The sequence below is a fragment of the Anopheles maculipalpis genome, chromosome X, assembly GCF_943734695.1.
Source record: "Anopheles maculipalpis chromosome X, idAnoMacuDA_375_x, whole genome shotgun sequence".
In the NCBI taxonomy this organism is placed as follows: domain Eukaryota; kingdom Metazoa; phylum Arthropoda; class Insecta; order Diptera; family Culicidae; genus Anopheles; species Anopheles maculipalpis.
The window spans coordinates 16134841-16149812 of NC_064870.1; the positions used below are offsets into that span (position 1 = coordinate 16134841).

Below are 14972 nucleotides of genomic sequence, written 5' to 3' on the forward strand. Positions count from 1 at the left end.
TAGATGTTGACTGGATTCTTTTTTTTTTAATAGAAAAGTGTTTTTGCGTTGTGGGTTGTGGAATGCGATTATTTAAAAAAAATCTTTTATTTCGTTATCGGTTGAGTGTGTTGAGTTAGAGGAACCATCGGTAACCTCTATGTAGATTGATTCCTCAGAATCATATGATCCTGCGGAGAGATTGTCGATCTCGTTAGTCTTAATTATTGTCTTTGTTTGGGATTTTGTGGTGTTAAGGTTATCGATTATGTTGGTCAGTGTATTCTGTGTAGTTATGATTGTGTCTGCGTGATTTTTTTTCTGTGTCAGTCTTTTTATTTTCTGTGTTGAGCGCTACTGGTGTGTCATGCTGTATGTTGGGTGAGTTCTTGGTCTGTTGTGCATAAGTATGAGAGTCCGTTGTTAGTTTTTTAGGGATAACGGGGCATTACTTCCTTCGTATGGATCTGGCTTCGCCGTATGTTGTTCTATTTTTTTTGTTTTGATTTTACTTATTTCAAATTCATCTATGAAGACTGGGCAGTTTCTGTCCAAGTTGTGATGACCTTCTCCACATGATACGCATTTGATTTTTTTACATGTGTCAGTGTGTACTGGCTCACTACAATTGGCGCACGTTTTGACTCCTCGGCACAATTTTTTTGTATGTCCCAGCTTCATGCAGTTCATACACCGCATGGGCTTAGGGACATATAGCTCCACCTTTACTGGGTACAGCCCAAAGTCCACCATCCTTGGCACTTTAGTGGTGGTGAAAGTAATGATGGCTGCTCTGGTATTAAGGATGTTGTCGTTTATCCTTCTTTTAATTATTGAAACTTCGCACACTTTTTGAACCTTTAATCCTTCCAAGATTTCGCTTTCTTGCATGAACTCAATATCAGGGCTCTTGATGATACACTTGGATGAGTTGAGTGTCGCGTGTTCTGTGGTTTCCACAAGGATATCTCCTTTAGTGTCTGGGATACGCACTATTTTTTTCATTTTATCGCACTGTTTTTGATTAGCCACTTTCATCAATAGTTTACCGTCTCTTAGTCTATCCACTTGTAGGTGTTTTCCGTTGATCGCATTTTCAAAAAAAAAAAAAAAACAACAAAATAAAAGGAAGGGGTTAGTTTTGCTTAGATTCTTGCCCTCGATTATTGACTGCATGATCAGAAATTTCTCTTCTTCAGTCACTTGATAGGCCGTCTGCCTAGTTTTTTTTTTACCCATCTTTCTTTTTGGCTCCTCGCACCACTCCAAGGCACTGTACTAATTACCGAAGGACAAACACCCCCCCCCCCCCCCCAGGATAAACTTCACTAGATTCGTCTATTTGCACTCTTTTTTACTAGTCGGTGTGGGTTGCACGAAAAAGGTTGAAGTTTTTTGTTTTGTTTTACGTGTATTCACTTGGTAGTACACTCTAAAGAAAAAATCGGTTTAACTGCGCTTTCGAAAACACGTGTTTTAACTACAGGGTTCAACTGTCGACGTGACAGATGCACAAAACAGCTGTGCAGCATCTGTCAAATCGAACAAAACATAAACAGATACACAAGCTGGAAATCGTGCTGACTCGATCGAAACAATATCAAATATTCAACTATTTCAATCGTAAATCATAACGCTAAATAGAAAGGTTTGATTTGATTGTGCCTCTTTTACCGATGCATTCAAATGTATTATTATTTTTTGCCTTTGTCGTATTTAATAATTGAAACGACCTTTAATATTTTTAGGATTGTAAAAGTAACTTTCCCATGGAGTGGAGCTGCATTGAACCCGCATCTATAGTATAACAGACAAATCTGCAGATTTTACAATGTTTCAAACATCATTCAAATACTACAAATCTAGAAATCCACCACCTACGTTCGAGAATTTGCTACTAATCGGCACTGATCACCCTAATCTACAGGTATGTAGGAACAAATTGATATGCATACACAAAAAAAGCAATAGAATGTTCCTATACTCTTTACTATACGTAAGATCTTTCTTTACTGATTTTGTGTTGCAAACTAATTGTTTGCAATGCAATCAGTCCTATTATATATCGTTCTTCTATGTATATTCGATATTCTATGGATACTGGAGTTTCTTCATTTGCAACAAATATGGACTTCATCAGAGTAAATTCAAAGGGAAAGGATTGAAGCGGTACAGTGTGCTCATAAAATTTCAATACAACTTTTTTTCGTGGTGTATTGGTACACTTTTATCAGTTTTAACCACATTTAAAGGCTCTCCGAAGAGCACGGGTGGACTTCCTGTCGTTTATTGTTAGTTGCATCACGCACATATAAAAGTACCCCGTGACGTTGTAGTTATAGGCGATATGGTGATGGTGATAAGGGAAAAGCCCGGAAAACCAGATCAAGACTGCCACACCATCATAACAAAGTATTATAACTTGTTAGATTCTTTCGGCATATAAAGTTCTACACAGTTCCAACCGTCAGGAGGTATCAATATTATACGCTTTCTATCTTTATTAAAAAATTTCAATTAATGCTACGGGGGCTTTGCGGCCTCCTTAGGTGACTTCTTTTGCTGCATGCCCGAATCGTAAGTAAAGCAAATCGTGTAAACTGTATTGATCGACGCGGCAATACCAACTTGCTCCGCTTCGACCGCGCTTGAATTTCTTAAAAAATAATATATCTTTTATTTTTTAGTTTCAAACTGGTTAATAAGGCGTGCCGTCGTAAAACAAACCGCATGTGATGACTTTGTAGAATGCTCAAATTTAACAGGGCATTTCCTCCCTGGATGTGTGGTGGATGCGTGGTTGCTGTCCAAATCTGGTTTAATTGTTTGTATGCTGGATATACCAGGCAGATGCGTCAGTTTATGTCCGATAATATCGGTGTGACTATTGTAATGATGAAGGATGGTTGCTTCTGATCCATGGATTGTGGCATGTGTGGTTGTTATATTGTCGATTTTAACAAGACAAATTTAATTGTTTGTACAGCTGAAACACTTGCCTGCACAAAATGTTCTCCAAACACTCGAGCAGGAGGTCAACGTTGATTTCAAAACTGATCGTCGAGCTTGATTACCATTCTGTGGCCGTTAGATGGAATCCGCTGCTAACAGGGCTGAACCCAAAGAACACTTCCGAACCAGACGCAGATGCAGTCTAATTTGCTGCGTTAAGGTTGTACTGAATGAGAGAGCACTTGTAGCGAAAAATGTCTGCCTCCTTTCATTTCTCACAGCAGCATCGCAATCATTCCCAAATGTTATTGCTATATGCGAATCACCTATGGCACAAAAAACACTTCTGTGGTGGAGAGGGAATTGAAATTGATAGTAAAATGAGAATACATATCTTTTTCGGTACCCCGTTTTTGTCGATGCTATCGACTGCACTCACAAAGAAAGATCGGGCAATATCGAAGTCCACGAATCGCCTCAGAAGGTGATAAAATTTTCGTATGAATGTCCGGTCTGTAGAGAACCCACCAAGGTAAGGGACACTTACAGATAGACCGAAAAAAAAGGATTGGTCTGAGTTCATCTGCCTCCCACGTGGAAGTATTAGTGGTAGTAATAGCAGTAGAAATAGTAGTAATAGTAAAGTGAATATATTTTTAGAATTTTTTGATTACATTAGTTTGACTATACAATGTTATAATGTGTCCGTTTAACAAAGACAAACAAAGAGAGAACAAAGAGAAAATCTTAAACCTATCTTACGAAATAATAATCCTAAACCTAAAATATCCAAACTATAGGAACTAAAACAAAAATAATGATTGTTAAAATCGATTAAAAATTCCCTTCGATTTTACTTTAGCGCTTCACTTTATTTCGTTCTCTTCTGTTCTGTTCTCTTCTGTTTTCTCTTCTGTCTTCTGACAGGCGTTAAAATCTACTAGGTTAATACACCTGAGATGTGACACCCACTTATATCGCATTTACACGTAATATTTTTCGAACTTTTACATGATAAATGAATATCAGCGAAAAATAGAAAAGGAAAAAAGTAATTGAGGACTGAAATGGCATGATAGTTCGAGCATTCCAGTCTGTCCCCCTTTTTTGTAAACTGGGTGAATGACACCCAGTTTCCACTCCTCCGGAAATACTTCCTGTTCCTAGATTCTCGTGATCAGCTTGTGCATTTGGACGGTAAACCTCTCCGGCTCCATCCTGAAGAGCTTGGCCGACAGTCCATCACTACCAGCAGCCCCGTCGCTTTTAAGCAGCTTGATCGCGCTGGCTTGATGACCCTTCTAGACTAGATTTCCCTAATGATATAACACTGGGATTACAACTCGGCGACCTAAACGAGTGACTCTAGTCGAAGGAATCGTAGTAGTTGTGGCGACTGGTCTGGAAACATTTGATTTTTCATGCTCTTCTAGTATGTATGCTGAATTCAGACGGTTTGACTATTTTCTTCAACCAACCATTTGCACTCTCTTAACTCTCCGCAATTAAGGACGTATATTAACGATGTTGAAGTTTGAACTTTTCACACATTCCTAGTGGGCCGGAATCGCAATAGCATCGTGATCATTGCAAATCAACAACATCACATCGGCATATCTATCGTTTATGTGAAATAAGTGAAAACAAAATGGATTGTTGATTAATGGATCGATGCTGGTCTTTGGTAGGATGATTGTCTAGAACGGAGGGAAAGAACTCATTTCCGTCCCAGCGCACCCATTTTCCTGTACAAATTTGCTAGTGAATTGGTAAGATTGGGTTGATATGCGTACTGCTTTAGATGATACTTGCCCGGTAACGTCCGGTGTCCGGTAAGCTGCGTCTTGTCCTTGTCTTTCCATTGAATGAGAAATAGCAGCTCCTTCTCCCCCTTCATCGCGCTAGGAATCTTTTCTGGGATGTAATCTTTCATGTGGCCTGTTTTTTAAACGTCAGACGACTGTTTATTTGTTTTTATATAACCTATTAGGAGTTACATAGTTTTTTATTTATTTATAATAAATTATGACGGTACAATGCCCAACGCCCTAAATGTCATGATGCCCTACGTTGCAACTACGAAAAAATAACTATGTTATTCGCATGCAAAAAGAAATAAACAGTTGTCTAACGTTTAAAAAAGAGCACATCAAACCAATGCCAAACCATTTGACACTTATAACAGTAAGGAAAGCATTTCCAGAAAGAATTATGCTAAAATATGACGCCACAAGAAAGATTACATCCCAGAAAAGATATCTAGCACGATGAAGGGGGACAAGGAGCTGCTATTGCTCATTGAATGAAAAGACAAGGACAAGGCTCAGCCGAATGCTGGAAGACAGAACAACTCTTCACCGGCAACCGCACCACCAACGTTACCGGACAAGTATCATCTAAAGCAGTACGCATATCAACCCAATCTTATCAATTCACTAGCAAATTTGTACAAATGGGTGCGCTATGACGCAAATGAGTTCTTTCCGCGTTCTAAAACCCCCACATTCAACCTAGCTAACATCAGCATCGATCCACGTATCAATAATCAATTTTGTACTCTCTTATTACACAGAAATGATCGGTGGTATGTCGATACGATGTTGTTGGTTTGCAATTCCGGTCCATCAGCTCGTGCTAGGAACGTTCATCCTCGTATGAATTTCCCATTAAAAATTAATATTTTTGAACCAAGCAATGTTGGAGAAAGTTCAACTGATAGACGCAGATACCACAACTTTAATATTAGTGAGAAAAACGCGGGGTGAAGCCAGACAATTCGTGGACACGATCACGACCGCAAACACACGATCACATGCGATAGACTGGGATATCTTATTCTCATACAAATGGAAGACAACAAGAAATTAGTCCAAATAAAGGAATGTTCGCCAAACATTTCGAAAAACATGAACAAGTCCTAGAAGTAAGAGACTTCTATTGGGAAAGCCCTTCTTTATTTGCTAGAATGAAGGATATAAACAGGGAAGACAAGATGGTGATAGATCCACACACATTAAAAAAATATACAAATAACAAAGATTACAACTGGTGATATCCGTAAGAAAATTAACAAATCTTTTAGAAAACACTAAAATTGTAAAAAACAGCCCCGTGTATTTGTTTATTTTTATATTCAATATATTTTGAACGGACAGTGAGAGGCCCTTCTGAAGCGGAACGATACAAAAAGTGCACAATACATGAATAAACGCAGACGACATAAGTTAACATAGAGTGGGTCGCTGCGGCGAAAACATTTTAAAAACTTTTATGGTGGAACATTACAACTGATTAGAGATGGAAAGAAAAAAAACGACTTTTGATAGATGTGTAATGGTAATAGAAACATTAATAACAAAATAGTATTGGTAAAATTCAAACTCCTCAAAAAATTAAATTAAAGAACATGGAGCGAGCAGCATTAGAAAAAAATTGATAGAAACACCAACTCCTCCAAACTATGGAGATTGGTGAGAAGAACAGTAGGAAATGAAATAAATAAAAAAGCTGAAAACATAAAACAAATAAATAATTCAGCAGTCAAATAATTCCTAAATAACAATTTCCCTAAGATCTCCCGAGGGGAAAAACACATAAAAGCATACTAAACAAAGACAAGTGGAACAAAATTCTCAACAAGAAGAAAATACAGCCCCAGTTGTAGGCAACATATATAATGAAATACTTTGAAATCTACGGAAACACTAAAGAAGCAAACGAGATGTGGAAAAAAAAACAATTTAAGAAGATAATAATGCTAAAAAAAATCCTCAAGTCAGGAAAAGGCATCAACATATTGACAAATTATAGGCCAATAGCATTGCTTTCAACAAGAACCAACATTTTTAACATGGCGGCAGCACTCCAAGTGCCTCCAGTGTGCCTTTACTGAAACCATATAAAAAACATCGTTGAAATTTATAGCTAATCACTCCATAAATCAATTCCTTAATTTCTTAATTAACAAAATAGCTATTAACAAAAGGAAAAAAAAAAAACTTTGACAGGTGTACTATTCACGGACTTATCAAATGTTTACACCAACGTGAAAACAGAAATACTGCTTACTAAACACTTTAATACTGAAAGAAAATAGTGTATCATTGGACATGATATAAGGTAGATTACAGAATTTTTAAATAATCGCACAATAGAACTAAAATCGGAAAACATCATTATAAAAAAACTAGTATCTTACGGCCTGCCTCTAGGAGATGTTTTATCCCCTTTATAGCACTTTATACACAAAACATATACATGAACTAAATGACAATAAGGCTCTGAACCGTGAAAATCAATTGTAAATACATAAACTAAACAGCCAAACGGTTCTCCACCTATTGCAACATACAGAAGATTTCGTCATAATCCAACAAGGAACAACCGGTTAAGAGCTACAGAGAAAACGCCAAATAACATTAAACAATTTTAAAGAAGATATAAACAAATTAAAATTGTTCGGGGGTTTTCGGGAAATTTACACAAACAATAAATTTCAAAATAGATAATTAATCAGAGGAATTTTAGAACAACGAGCATCCTCCTACATAGGAAATGCAAACAAAACACTTTAGAACTCACAACAGACATTAGCAAACCAATCACTAAGACAAATAACTGGCTGTAGCAAAACAACACCAACAAACTCACTAATAACAGTAGCACTAGAAATCCCGCTACACTTTAGGCATAAATATTTGGCTACGAAAGAAAAAAACATCAAAACTTTAGCATTCTCTAAATTACACCTTGAACAACATCACCAAACAAGACAAAAACGGAGATCAGTTTACAAAAAAAAAAAACAGCAAACATTCATGGAAAAAATATTCGTAGAAAATGAGGAACAAATTAAAAAGATAGCGAACATTAAGGTAAACGACATAGGAAACACAGATATGGCATTGTGTCATCGTAATTAATTACAATTTAAAAAAATAATAATACACTTATACAAGAAAAAAATCATAGATACAGAAATGATTATCAAAAATCATAGATTGAGATATGAAATACAAAAAAAAAAAAAAACAAAAGACGAATAATTTTTTGAGCAAAGGTATATCAAAGTTATCAAAAAATTGATCTGGCCGGAAAGCAGTCGTCCTTTTTAAAGGGTACATTTATATCTGTTTCGTTTCGCACATCTGCAGCTTCTTATTTAATCTTAAAAATTTATGGATGCTAGGATATTGAACTAAACGAAAGCGTCAAATGCTAGAGTCTTTTTGCGTATTTTGGTACGGCGGAAGAGGTAGTAACAGAGAACGGCCCACCACTCAATTCAGAAAGTTTCACATTGTTTCTCGAGCCATATAAGATTTAAGTAAGAAAATCACCACCATATCACCCTCAATCTAACGAGGGTTGGTCGAGAGAGGAGTCAGAACTATCAAATAACTTTAAAAAAAGTTTCTTATTGAGCTAAGGTTCAAAGCCGCCTTAACGTTACATCGAAAAGAAAACCAATTCCAATTAAATTATCAAAAATCATCGTGATGGTACACGATGGAACGAACGCTCCAATGGGAAAGATATTATGCTATGTAGCTAATAATAAAACGGGCAAGGTGAATCCATGGAAATCAGAAGTAAAAGAGAAAATACCACAAGTTCAGGGACAAACTGTTGAAAAGAATAAGCGATATTTTGCAAAAGAAAGTGCAAAAAAAGTATAAAACATTTACACCGTCGTGAAAGAAAGATTGTGAAAATGTTTTATATCGTAATCATTTTACAGAGATAGTTCGATGGATACCTACCACCGTATTGAAAAGAAAAAGTGTAGTAACTTGCCTTATTAAGCTAAAAGGAAATGTGCATATGAATCAGTATGAACCAGAAAAAGATTATTAAACTCCAGATGATACACGTACCCGATAAACAAAACTCAGTCAGTTCCTTACATACGAGGGTAATGGGGACCAGCGTAATCCACGTATCCCGAATATTCCTTGACACATCGTTTATAATTATTATAAGGAGTTCGAATTCTAATTTATATCTTTCACGATCATTCAAAAATGAAGTTCCTTTGTTAATTTAAAAAATCCTACAATTTGTTCATTTTATGTTTTTTAATTTATTTTAAGTATGACGGCTTGCGCCGTATTGTCAACACCGCAAGTATTGGCGATTTTTTTATAAACTAAATTGCCTGTGCTTTTCCTTCCTGTTTTGTTTGACTTATCCCGGGCATAAAATTTATTTGCTTTTTCTTCTTCTTCGAGTTCTTCGTTTTTTTAAACTGAAGAGTTAAATACACATAATAAACTCTAAGAAATGTCGAATTTTCAATTCCGCAAATCTCTAACTCCGCGTATCTCGAGTACCGCGTAAGTCGGATACTGACTGTAGTACCTTTGCGAAAGTCTTCGAGGACAATCTAGGTTAAAGTATCCGCGTTAGAATGAATCGTATACAAGGGATGTTATAGTATGAAGTAAGGTATCATAATTCCGTTTAGCTAGTAGAATTCAGCTCATTAGGAATTATTAATATCTTGGTGCGTGCTGCAAAAACGTTCTTTTGATACAGTTTAATACAGCAACAAAAATGGCTAATACATATGTCGTAAAGGTATTCAATTGATACTTTTGTATTTTAATATTTCAAACAGTGTGTTCAAACTTATGAAACTTTCTGTACAAAATTAATAATTCGGATAGTGTCATACAATTTTTAAATTTTTACATCGCTGAGCTATTTCTTAACCAAATACAGGTGTAATACGTATCGGCGTTCCTGTTTCTATGATTAATTCTCTTGCAGCCTGTGCAGCTGAGCCATAACAATGAAAGCATATTTTCTGGTCTACACCCACCGAACGAGTGGAAAATATATGAACTGTCCACCAGACCGGGATTGCTCCTGTTGGCCAATCCGTTCACCTGCGAGGGCCAGCGGTACTGGATGACGCAAAGCTTGGTAAACTATCCGACGCATCCAAATACTACTAACCAAAGCAATGTGAGCCAATCGACCCATAATGCAGATCGCTCCTGGTGGGAAATGGTACAAAGTGTTCCGGATATAACTGAACGTAAGAAATTCGCCAAAAAACTAAGATGGGCCACATTGGGCTATCAGTACGATTGGACCAATAAGATATACGATGAGTCACGAAAGGAATGCTTCCCTTCTAATCTACGCGCGCTAGTACAATATGTTGCTACCGTACTTGGCTACGATCGTTTTTCTCCTGAAGCTGCCATCGTTAATTATTATCCTATCGGCTCAACGCTTGCTGGTCACACGGATCATTCTGAAGATGATTGTTCAGCGCCATTGTTTTCGTTCAGGTGCAAATATTTTATTTCACAAGGCTAATATCACAATCGGAGAACTTTATTAACGATACTGTTTTTTTTTATTGTTCTTGTAGCTTTGGGCAGCCTGCTGTGTTTCTGATTGGTGGCCTTAGTCGTGATGAACAACCGGATGCTATCTTGTTACGCAGCGGTGACATTATCGTTATGACTGGTGCAAGTCGACTGTGTTATCATGCGGTACCTCGAGTTTGTACCGATTTGGAGCTGCCCGAGTATATGGGCAATAGTGCCAAACGCTGGGAGTCGCATGATTTCCCACAAGAACAGCGTAAAGATGAGATGTGGAGTGACGCAATCCAGCAATACATTCAGTACAGCCGTATTAACATAAACGTAAGACAAGTTTTAAGGGCGAATCAACAAACATTACAACCGATTGGCGAACGTTTTATGCATGAGAAATTATAATGGATAAAGGGAATAGTTCGACTAGGCTTGAGATTAGTAATCAATCAACTTGTTATTGTTTTTTAGCATGTTTATTCATTATCTTGATAATATCACAAACATCCTCATTGGTACTGTTTGTAGAGAAATTTTGCGTTAATCTTAGAAATGATAGCAGAGTTGCAGCTGCAGCATATCCAGGTTAAAAATATATGGTGTAATGAGCTCATTTGGATTCTCGGCCAAGCTTACCAGTCTTGTAAGAATGAAAATGACTAACATCACATATCAGGAGATGGAGGATGGAATACTCTCAGGGCCCTTAGCTGCTCCGAACAGCCTGCACTAGCAAGAAGGAATTGTCTGGATTTCCTTCCTCCTGCCATTAGAGAGAGGCAGCTGCGACTTTTAGGTGGAAATTTCGGGAACCATCTTCTTTAAGTCAATCCAGATCTTTTCTTGTCCTGTTTTTTTTCATTTATTTATAGCGGCTTTGTGTCTCTGATTCGCTTCTATATTGAATACAAAAACTGGCTAAAACTTACTAATACTAAACGATTGCGGATTTTGCTTATCTATTATTTAAAACTATTGAAATTATGGCTAGTAAACAGATACAATTTTTGCTTAAATTTCTCTATATAATTTGCTGATGCTTAACAATACGGCACTGGACCGTCATAATTAATTATAAATAATTTGCTGATGCGTAAAGATCAAATAAGGCGGTTCTGATCTAGTTTGTCAGGAGATAGGGAGGGTTGTCGTGTAATCGGGGTGTCTAGTTGGCAGATGACTCGGTGTGACGTGTAGTCATGGCAATTGGTGAGGGTGTGGTGGATGGTGATGCCAACGCCACAGAAGGTACAGAGTGGAGGACCGGACTTGTTGAGGACGAAGGAATGGGTCAGGCGTGTATGTCCTGTTTGCAGGTGGGATAGGACCCGTTAATGGTGGCTGGATTCGGTATCTTCACATTAAGCGATGTTATGCTCGATGGGGCGAAATTTGTTGCTGAGGTCTAGTTTATGCCAGGTGGCGTTACAGTGTTGAGAGATTATGGTGTTGGTAGTTAAAGGATGGTATCTCGAGTGCGCGTGTAATGGTAACTTTAATTAGGTTTTAATTACCAGCATTTCCAGGTTTTGAAATACTTTTAATATTAACCATTATACATTAAACACCATGTACTCACAGTGACTGAACGAACGCTTCTACCAAAGAAACCCTACTTCTGCTTCTCACCTACAATAGCAGTAAATCAAAACCAGAACGTTCAGCAAAACGAAGCAACGAATATTAAGCATCATCAAACTTATCCAATGAATATGATAGTATCGTTGAATTCTAATGATAGAACTATTGCACCACTGGAATGATCACTGATTTCCGTTTTTCTTGCTAAGCAAATCTGCTAATTGATTTTCATCAGTCGCTAGGCTCCCGTACACGAAACGATTCTCTTATGACGAATCTCACCCTTACCGTTACAAACAGGTCTTATAAAACAGATTCGCAACCCTTTCTCGTGGCTCGCGAATCTGTTTTATAGGAGTTTATAATGGTATGGGTAAGATTCGTCAACAAAGAATCCTATCGTAAGCTTAAAAAGCCAAAAAAGTTAATTTTTGGAACCCTTATTCCATATAAACGTATAAATTTTAGTGTAATGTATAAATACTGTGGATACAGTAGCCAAAGAATGGGATGCTGTTTAATGCAATCGATCGTAAGGTACAAGGTTTTTTAAACGGGAAAGCTCACAATTGTTCTGTATAAATTAAATAGTGTGTTTACAATGCTGAATCTTGAGTGAAGTACAGATTTCAGTGCTTTATTTATCTGCAACTTTGCAACTATCTGCGTCTTCCGACATAAGTGATCTTAATAATTAACTATGAATGTTTTACTGCGTTCCATTTCTTATGTCGTTATGCAACGTATTGTGGGAAGTTTTCTCTACAATTAAGACAGTTTAACCTCCCTGTTTATTAATTGTTTTTAAAGACAACAAAATAATATACGACTGCTCGGTTATGTCCTGGCCATACTGTGAATATTATTTTAAACGCGAAGCTCGGTGGTAAGGCGGCAACACACGGCAAGATTGAGATTTAAATTCCATCAGGAAAGTTCCCCCCTAGTGAGCACTGACATTCCAATTACGTGGTTCCAGCAAGTCTAGCAAGCCATATCGAATGGCCGGCGTGAGCTAGAAGGTCGTTAAGCCTAGAAGATGAAGAACTGGTTTATTTGATTTTTATTTATAATTATCTATAATTAATTATGACGGTACAATGCCGTAGTGTCAACACCACTTTAACTGACTAAATTAAATAAACATAATAATAAGGCATTTACTACCTTTTCTTTGCTTTACCCCGTGCATACTTGGTTGAAGGCTATTTTAAGCGAGTAAAATTATTTCTAGATGTAAGAAACAACAATTGTACATTACTGATGGACAAGCATCATCATTCTCGAAATTCTCACATTGCACCTCGTCCTTAGTGGTCCTTAGCCATAGCCGAGTGAATTCAAAGAACTCAAAGTTGCTTTAAACTAAATATCCAACCAACTACATAAAACTCTTTCTAACGGCGATTTGTGTTTTCGTTCTCTATTTGCAGATTGATCTAGCTGCTGTGGCTGAGAGACGTGTGCGATTGACGTCTTTAAATTTGCCGATAGCGGTATGTAAGATGCTCACAGTAAATTAGACCAACCGTAGCCATGTCCGCAAGCTGCACCTTCAATTAATGAATTATGAAATTTAATCCGATTACAGTCCATCGCCAAAAGCAGTTTGTTTCGTCCTCCAGCCGACCAGTCACAGTAGCGACAACAATTTCGGTAGCGTTTGTTGTTTATTGCGGGCCAACACTCGCGAATCGAGCTGTGCTCTGCATTTCAGCCATTCATCGAAAGCAAATGTTTATGTATGAGAGTCTTGACCGGCTCGGCATTGCACGGAACGAAGCAGCTCAGCTTTTAAGCAGCTTTAACGGTCATAAACGGTAAAACGATGTTATGATGTTTTGTACGCGGTTGCTCCGACCGGGATGGGATATACCCGGTGAAGGATTTGCATAAGCACGAGTCACCCCAGTTTGGTATGTATACCTTCTGTATTCTTTACCAGCTTTATTTCGCCGACAAAAACTGCATCATTAACCCCTACATACTGACGCACACCGTCGCGCCTAATCGCCAATCGTCAAAATATTGACATTCCAAGGAGGGCAATAAAAATATGGCCGCAATTTCAAACAGAACCGCACGAGCCGTAAAGGTGTTTGAGTTGAACATCTGCTTGCATCGCTCGCGCTGGCGGCATCGGATGCTATCTTTAATGTTGCCCTTTAAGTCCCATCGAAATATCAAATCTTCTAACCACTCGACCATCAAATTTCCTTCATTGAAAAAAAAAATCTTTACATTTTTTAGCGCGCGAAGAAAAGGATTGATTTATCGATCGCGCTTTGTTGGGTGGGTCGTTAAAAAATAGATTACTTCCTTTGGCGCACTAGGCAGATTAGACCGTAGGAGCGGAACCCGCGAACTAACGACGCACAATCGCGGCTACTATAAATTGCTACAGCGTGGTCAGATTAAACCACCGATCGTCTTAATCGCCCATGCTAAGAAGGTTCCCGATTTCGCCGCGATATGCTAATTGAGCGTGACTTCTTTACCGACGGTTGGCGAGATCGAGTCGTTAATGTTTGTTTTTTTTGGTCTTGTTTATGTTGCTTTTCTTGAGCTGTCGTTTATTTCGTCGCTTCGAGAAGAAGGTGTAGCCGGGCGAGCAACCAGATCATAACCGTTGTGGTACGTATAGAGTGCGAGATGAGCAACCGTTTGGGAAGCTTTAATCGAATAGGTGTGTCTGGTTGGCTACGAAGCGAGGGGACTCATTTATCATCACCAGCTGTGATTTATCAAACGGCATGCGGTAATCGGTAACGGTTACATTTCTATTAGCGGTGGCCGCCAGAGGACGCAGAAAACTAACACAAGAGAGAATCATAATGGACGGGACGTAGACATCAAATCAGCACTTCTTTTCTGTGATTGTTGACGGCGGTAGATTTGGGATTGGGATTTCTTGATGGAAAAATGTTCAGCATTTTTGTTGGTAGAAATTTAAAATGTCATTGTATAAATGGGACGAACGTTGTGAAGTAAAGAAATTCCAGTGCTTAGGAATAATGGCTGAAGGCCTAATAGAGCGCAGAGATCAATAGTCTTTGTCTATTGCCGAAGACTGTCTTTCTAATTGAGGTTTTTATTTTTATCGTTTTCATTACTATTTGTTATTAT

The 14972-nt window shown here is 37.9% G+C and overlaps 1 protein-coding gene across 1 annotated transcript; it reads left to right on the top strand.

Moving 5' to 3' along the window:
- The first annotated feature begins 1777 nt into the window (after nucleotides 1-1777).
- Nucleotides 1778-10670, top strand: LOC126563929 (nucleic acid dioxygenase ALKBH1). The gene is made up of 3 exons (XM_050220777.1): nucleotides 1778-1906; nucleotides 9703-10232; nucleotides 10316-10670. The coding sequence occupies exons 1-3, from the start codon at nucleotides 1811-1813 to the stop codon at nucleotides 10668-10670; spliced, it is 981 nt and encodes a 326-aa protein (XP_050076734.1). The 5' UTR covers nucleotides 1778-1810.
- The last annotated feature ends 4302 nt before the right edge of the window (nucleotides 10671-14972 follow it).